The 8134-nt window shown below is 43.1% G+C and overlaps 1 protein-coding gene across 1 annotated transcript in view; it reads right to left on the bottom strand.

The window, feature by feature from the left end:
* LOC119413225 (dachshund homolog 2) overlaps positions 1-8134 on the bottom strand; it is a 112162-nt gene that overhangs the window by 3807 nt on the left and 100221 nt on the right. Inside the window, exons 4-6 of the mRNA XM_037680296.1 lie at positions 4632-4801; positions 3386-3491; positions 2948-3022 (exon numbers count right to left, since the gene is read on the bottom strand). Of these exons, the coding sequence (XP_037536224.1) occupies positions 2948-3022; positions 3386-3491; positions 4632-4801 (351 nt within the window). The remainder of the gene's footprint in view (positions 1-2947; positions 3023-3385; positions 3492-4631; positions 4802-8134) is intronic.

Raw genomic sequence — 8134 nt, 5'->3', positions numbered from 1 at the left:
CTGGAAACTCCTGCATCACGAGCGAGGTGCTGCGACTCGGGTGACAAAACCAGGAACACTCGGGGACGACTGGCGACGCCCAGTGAGACGCTGGACTGGGAAAACCATTTTAACGAGTCCCTTTTATTTTAGCCTTTAGAGTTTGATTAATTCTTCAGTGAGCATCGGTCGTTGTTAGAGAACTTTATGAAACGCTGGTGTTTACATGGCTGCAAAGCAACACACACACACACACACACACACACGTGCGCTCAGGTTGTTAGTATTCTGGCGATCATGTGAGGCACTAATTGGCAGGGATTAAAGACATCCTTGATTTGTGTGTGTGTTCGTTGTGAGTGCATCACAGTGTCTGCTCAGCTCTTAATGCCCAACACACCGACAACTGGGTTAACTCTGCTGTGAAATTAACGCTGATTAAGATGCACTTTAAACACACACACACACACACACACACACACACTATCTGCCACTTCATCCATACGTCCCTCAGCTCCAACCATTACACACCGCTCAGATCCGTCTGCATCACTTTTTCTCTTCTTCAGCTCCATTTTTTTTTTAAAACTAATTTTCATTTTCCGGAGCGTGTTTTCCCCACGTCACTCATTTTCATGCACCTTTTTCCCCTCGTCAACATCTCTCCTTTCACCACTTTCTTCTTGTTAACTTGTGTTTCGTTTTTCTTTTATCGTTCAGCCTTTATTTATACAGGTGAGTCTCGTTGAGTCACGAAGACTCGTTTTCAAAAGAGACCTGTTTAAAAACACACACAGATGAAGTACACAACAATAAACTGCCATAAGAAGTATATAAAATGAAAAGTAAATTAAAGTAGTGACATAAAACAAAACAGTCAAGCTACATTATAAAGTGATGAAGAAGTGATTTAAAGATGAAAATGTACCAGTGAGAGAGTCTGTGTGAAGTTAATGGTGACCAGTTAACCAGTGAATACTGGGTGCAGTGGTGGGTACGGTAGTTCTGAATCTTAGTGCACCATGATGGGCAGCATCCAACATCTGCAGCATCCAACATCTGCAGCATCCAACATCTGCAGGGTCCAACATCTGCAGGGTTCTTGTAGGAGCGTTCATGTAAATGATGTCACCGTAATCAATGGAGGGAAGGAAAGTCACAGATACAAGGAGTTTCCTAACATTCAGGGTTAGACAGGATCTGTTTCTGAAAAAGAAACCCAGTTTAACTTTCAGTTTCTTTACCAAGTTTTCCACGTGGAGCTTAAAAGAAAGATGCGAGTCGACCAAGATACACAAATATTTATAGGAATCAACAAACGCAATAGGAGCATCATTCGAAGATCAAACCGAGAGGAGGACTGCTGGGACCGACTTCCTGTTTGGAAACATCCCTTTGGGTTCATCAGCATTTAGCACCAGTTTGAGACGTAACAAATCAGACTGGATGATGTCAAAAGCAGACTGCAAAACCTTAGCAACTCTTCTGGCTCGACAATAAACAACTGCGTCGTCTGCATAGAAATGTAAGGATGACCTAGCGTACATTACTTATGTAGACTGTAAAGAGAGTGGGTCCTAAGACTGAGCCTTGTGGTACATCAACATTGACAGTTAAATAACTGGAAGAAGTACCATTCAGTACCATTCTTGTCTAAATTTGACACACAAACCGTCCTTTGATGTCAAAGAAGACGTTTTTTCTCTCGTCATGGACACAGAATGAATAAAACGAGAGAAGCTTTCTGAGAACATCTTTTTGAAATCTTTACTAGCTGTCTATTTAAAACAGCTAAATGTTTGGTTCTTTAGCTTTTACTTTATATATTAAAGGTCGCCTTTGGCCACAAATCAAAGCTGAAAATAGTGACGTTGGTAGAAACAGAAAGAAATTGAGTAAAACAAAACAGTAAATACTGTTTTAACAATTTCTAACCATTTTAGATTGTTTAGGTTAAATATCGATTATTAATGGAAAAACAACAACAACTTTCAAATAAATTGTTATAATTCTTTTTTTTCGATGTACAAGTTTAATTTTGAAACCAATCAGATCTGACGCTTTATTTTGGCTTTTGTTTAGAGTCAAAGTCTTTTTCTCACAAAACAACAAATGAATGAACTAAGATGATTATTTTAAGCTCTCTAATAGAAGTTACAATAAAAACATAAAAACATGAGCAGAAACAAACAAACAAACAACCCTAGCAGCCAGAGGAGGTAGAGCACAGATCTCCTGCGCGGTGGCTCAGACACCTCGGCAGTCTTAAACCGGCCGGACTCGTAAAGTTTGTTAATTTTCTCTCACAGTTGGAAACGCTCCGTCACGTTCATGAACGGCTCACATGCTCCGAAGATACACCGCCGAACACGGGTTAGAGCTGAAGGAGGAAACCTTCGGCTTCTTTGTTTCCTGCAGCTGTTATTGATCCTGAAGGAAGCCTCGGCTGCTGATGGCTGCAGGCTTTTAGTGTGTGACCCCCCTGACCCCTTTTAGACAGACCCCCTTCACTTCCCCTCCTTGGACCACCATCCATCCAACCATCTCTCCATCCCATCCACCCATCCATCCATCCATCCATCCATCCATCCATCCATCCAACCATCTCTCCCTTCATCCATCCAACCATCCCTCCATCCCATCCAACCATCCCTCTCTTCATCCATCCATCCCTTCCCCATCCATCCATCCATCCATCCATCCTCTGACTAACAGCTCAGGGGCAGATGATCAGCGGGAGCGGTCTAACATTCTGACGCTTATCTTTGTGTGTGTGTGTGTGTGTGTGTTCATCTGTGTGTGTGTGCAGTAGATGAGGAAAGCCCTCCTCAGTGAGTACAATTTGTCAGATGTCAAAAGAAAATGCGTGATGGTTTAGATTAAGGTGGATAATGGAATATCCTCACTTCTATGTGTGTGTGTGTGTGTGTGTGTGTGTGTGTGTGTGTGTGTGTGCGTGTGGTCCAACCTTTGTCCTTTGTTATTTTCTTGATGGGAGCAGCAGAGTTGGTCAGCGCCACATCAGCATCACCTGACACCAACCCTGTTGAGAGAGAAGTTTTAATTATCGTCTGGTTCCAAATGCAGCACAAACACACCCTGTCTGCGTATAATGTGTGTGTGTCTGAAAGTACACACGTTTGTGTAAAGTCCAAGTTCAGATTTCTTACGTGGGGATCTTTGGAAACAACACGAACAGTTTCATTAGAACAAACATTTTTATTTCACATTATCGACTCATTCATAAATACAAATAACTTCTAAACTAACTGATTAATCCATGACTCTTACAAAAATGCGCAGAATATTTTAACCGGTTCTCTCGACCTCTAATGACCCCGATCTGAAGCCAGGGCTCGGTTTGTCCCCTCTGGGCTACTGTAGACGTCAGGTGTGTGTTTCGTACCGAGTCTTTCGGGGGAGCTGGAGGCCGAGCTGCTGGGCTGCGACTGCAGAGGAGTGTTGGTTTCGTCCACAGACGGAGACAGAGAGGGACTGTCACACACCCGCTCCTGAGAGGACAGAGGGAGGCGGGTGAGACGTTTCTGAAAAAATGTCAAAACTCCTCAAATATGTTTACGTTTGTTTAGTTCGATCAGACGGAGTCAGGAAACTGGAAATAAACGTGTGGACCGATGAGTCCAAAACGAAGAACAAAAGTAAAAAAATAAAAAACGTCAGTTGCATCGATTGTTTCAGCCATAACATTATGACTACATGTCTAATACTGAGTAGGACTCGTTATGATCCTGATCCATCGAGACCTCTGAGGGTCTTGCTGTGGTCTCTGGCACCAGCAGCAAATCTGTTGAATCCTGTCCAATACGAGGTGGTGTCTCTACGGATCAGAACCATTTTAATCCAGCGCTTCCCAAAGATGCTTGTTGTATCACAGAATAAGGTTTAGGTTTAGTCAGCTGGTACGTATTAAGGTACTGGTCCTCGAGGGCCACTCCTGCACGTTCTCAACCATTTTTCAATGGTTGAATTACGTCTTCATGTTCTGCAGAATCCTGTTCATCTTCTGTTGTTTCAAACAGGCGTGTTGAAGCAGAGAAACATCTAAGACGTGCGGGGTAGTGGCCTTCAGGGACGAGTATCGGACACTCCTGATCTATATAGATAAAATAACTTGAGATTTACCAACAGAACTCTGTTTCCTTTACACCTGAAACCAAAGACACGGTTCTTTCTGTGGCGTCTTCCACAGTTCACGTTGGTGACGCTGACCAAGAGTTGTACCAACAGCTTTCCTCCAGAGTGTGGAAGTAAACACAAAGGTCCTTATTACCGTTTAAAATGGAACAAACTATTTAAAAAAAAACAGAAAAGTCTTATAAAATCCACTTCTTATCTTCTGTTGATCCATGGTTCAGTTTTAATGCCTGACTGACCACCTGACCTGTCTGCAGCGACAATATGATGAAACTGACCCTTTTCATCTTTAAATCAGAGAGCAGCGTCCTACAACCAGTCCGAGCTGCAGATGTTCAAATGGTTCGACCCAATCAACTAAGAATCACAAAGCTACTCGTACTCTGAGACTCTCACGGACAACCACCTAAAATGGTCAATTTATATATTTTTTAAAAGCCCAAACTTGTTTAAGAAACTAATGGAAGTCCATGAGGAGTTCTGCTCGTGTGCGTTACCTTGATGACAGGTGCACGGTGCACATGAGTGTGTATCTGCTGGGCTGCAGCCGCCATGTTTGCAATGGTGCTGAGGTGGTTCATCTGGGACATCGCCATAGCGACGGACGCAGGTGGCAGCCCCATGGGCAGCAGAGGATGGGGCATCATCATGAACGGCAGGTCCAACCCTGAGACAGAAGGAAGAGGACGACCCGTCAGTAAAACGGTGAAGTCTGGAAACAGGTGGACCAGGTGACGTCTTCACTTTCAGGTAACAAAACATCTGATGCCGTAGAATCATAAAGTGCCCCTGAAGGACGAGAAATCGTGCAACCTAACAGAAACTTTGTGCAAGTAGAAGCAAAGAACATCACTTTCCCACCATGAGCCGATATGCTAACAATGAGACGCTAACAAAACGCTGTTGGGTTGTTCTGTTGTGCAACTACAACAACAGAAACTGAATCTGTTGCTCCTGGTTACGTACCAGCTACAACAAGGCAGGGTGCTACGTTCTGTTGACAGGGCGGGGCGCCCTCCTTGGATATCGTTTGGGGGAAAACTGGAGTAAACGTTCGTCTGAATCAGCTCGTGTTTTGTTGAGGTTGTGTAAAACTGAAGACGTGTTGCTGCCGTAGACACTAAAAGTGCATTTCTGTATGAAAATCAGAGCTGCAGCCCACACACCCTGGGAAAGGTCTTCCCTTGCTCCTGCATCCATGTTGCTTCTTTTCAAGAGAATGCTTTGCTTATTTCAGCAAGATCACACCAGACATTTCTCCTCATTAAAAACAAAAAACATGCTGGCTGTTAGTAAAATGTCTCCAGTCAGGGTAGATCTACCAGAGGAGAAAGTTCACGCAGGTTTGAACATTTGCACGATAAAACGGTTGCCCTTGATCTTTTTCAGCCATTTTTGTTTATTGTACCCAGAGAACAACTTCCTGTCATGTAGGAATTTGCCTCCTTAGTTTTACTGCATTTGGGCTTTATTTGGACTTGAAAGACATTTGGAAACTTTAGCGTTTTCTCGTTGTTGATTGTGGAAAAATTACATGTTTACACAGTAACGCTGCGCTCGTTGAATCAGCTGCAGTGTCCATGCCAGGTCAGTAGCTGGCGCTGTGATTTTTGGTTACAAAATAGTGTACTCACAGACAGTCTAGACTCTAGAGTATGAAAACGGCTACGTTCATAATGAATGCCAGTTTGGAGTGAGTGTGAGGTTGTGTTGACGGTGATCAGCACAAACAGCACTCTTCTATCCTCCGCTCTTACTCTTGTTCATGCACTCGTGCAGAAAACCCATCGACTGCAGCTGTCTGTAGCGGGCGCGCAACTTCACGTCAATGCTAGGCGTTTCCAAAAAAAACCTAACTCTGAGGCCCGGATTAAAAAAACTTCGGCTTCGAAGAAAACACCTGCCGATGTTGTGTACAGAAATGGCCGAAACGCAGTAGAAATGCTACTGTTTTCATTTCAAAATGGTATAGAGTAAACAAAGTCAGGGCCTTACGACAAGCAGGAGAAACAAATCTTGATTTGACACCAGATAAACACTAGCTAACATCTGTGACTCTAAATATTATAAAGACCAGAAGAGCAAGGAACACGTAATATTCTGCCTTACCTAAGTATAATACGAGTCCTTAAAATCAGCTGATTTACGAGCTAAACCATAAGATGGAAGGGATTTTTGAGAATCGCAGGCCTCCTGCGGCTTCTAGGACTCGCCAGCATGTTGGAGATGACCTTGAAAGAGGTCCATAGCACAGATTAGTGGAATGCCCACAAATCTGGCCATTTTGGATCATCTAAAGTTCCAGCAGGACTCAAGGCTGACGAGAAAAAAAAGTCTGCCTGAAGAAATCAACAGTTGTGGCTTATCTGAATCTGACTCCCCCGTTTGGCCTCGAAAATGGGCGACTATCAAATTTCTCCTGGGACATGAGTAATCTAAGGAAAAAGCTGTGTCTATCGCATACCCCCCACCCCCGAGAACTTCTGTGCAGGCTTATCAGCACTGCCGGCTGACCAACATCTTATCAGGACTAGGAATGCGCGATATATACGGTAGAAACGATAGAAATTTAGCCTACGATAGAGATCTGTCTTCTAGCGGCTAACCGCAGTAACGCTGTGTCTGATGTAAAATCAGAGATTTCAGTTTAATCGTTACTTTTTTGGGTTGAGAACTGTGCGCAAGTGAAGTTAAAGTCTTTTCTTCGAGAGCTAAGTAGCGCAGCTACAAGCTAACTACGCCCGGCTTGCCGTAGTGTTGCCGTATTCTGACGCATGCGCACAACGCTGAGTTCTGTCGGAAGTTTTTGTTGTTTTTTTTCCGTCGAAAGTTAAAGTAAGCGTTGGTCATCTTTAGAGAAACCTGCGCTCTGATCTGTGAAAAGAACTCTGTGTTGTGTGATTTTACTGCGAGACCCTCTGGTCAAAGCCACAGACTCTTTTTGTGTCAGCTCCATTAAAGCTGAAGGTGTCGCCCACTAGAGGTTTGGAGGGTGAAGTGTTTCAGTTGCTGCTCTGTTGCTGTTCATCTCAAGTGAGACTGGAAACTGTTAACAACATATTGTTTTGTTTAAAACATATGGCTAAAACTACATTTTATATCTCTTGCTCTGTTTTGCACTACAAGAAAGAAGCCTAATACTTGATTTGTTTATTATTTAAAAACTCTGTGGACCAAGTAGTGGAATTTTTTTAATTCAAAATAAATGATGGCAAAAGGACATCCTACGCTTTAAAAAAAATTCCAATTAAGTTTTATACCCAAAACATATTGTGATATATATCGTTATCGCCACCCTTCACAATACATATCGTGATATGAATTTTATGTCATATCGCACATTCCTAATCAGGATAAGAGGCTGCGCTCGAGTAGCAGCAGCAACGTGCACTCGGCCCATCTGTCGGACGACTGTATGAACATAATCTCACTGTATCTCGGTTCAGTGATAATAAAGATGATTCTGATCATCAGTGGGTTCAACAGACTCTCTGAAGGGTGAGCTTCATGTTTTGAACAATATTGGTGTTTTTAAGACTCGACACTGCAGGCTGTGATGGATTTACAGATTAAAAGTCAGTGTTAAAGTGTATGCTGTCGTTTATTATTTCAACAAATATCAAGAATTATAAATATATTTTTAACTCTTTGTCACCATCTGTTGTTCCACAGGCTTCTGAGGCGACCAACGGTTGAGCAGCTAAAATCAACTGTTGGGATTTAAATTATTTTTAAAATATTAGTTGTTGTTTTGTTAAGTCGTCCATCTTTCTCTTCTCCTCCTCAATTTATCCCCCCCCCCCCCCCCGCCCACCGTCTTCTTGTGCAAAGACACACACACCAACAACACAAAGTGGTTGCAGTTGTGACGAATGACTTCAGTCTCATCCTTTAACCCCAAACCCAAAAGAATCCCCTCTGACCTCAGTGACCCCCTCACCCTAAAACGGCCCCCCCATTTTCAGAGAGGAGTGCTTGTTAGATGGACACACACACACAC

This window comes from Nematolebias whitei, chromosome 1, assembly GCF_014905685.2.
Source record: "Nematolebias whitei isolate Nwh7 chromosome 1, NemWhi1, whole genome shotgun sequence".
NCBI classification, from domain to species: domain Eukaryota; kingdom Metazoa; phylum Chordata; class Actinopteri; order Cyprinodontiformes; family Rivulidae; genus Nematolebias; species Nematolebias whitei.
Note: the sequence above shows the minus strand (reverse complement) of the source record. Positions and strands in the feature narration are given on the sequence as shown.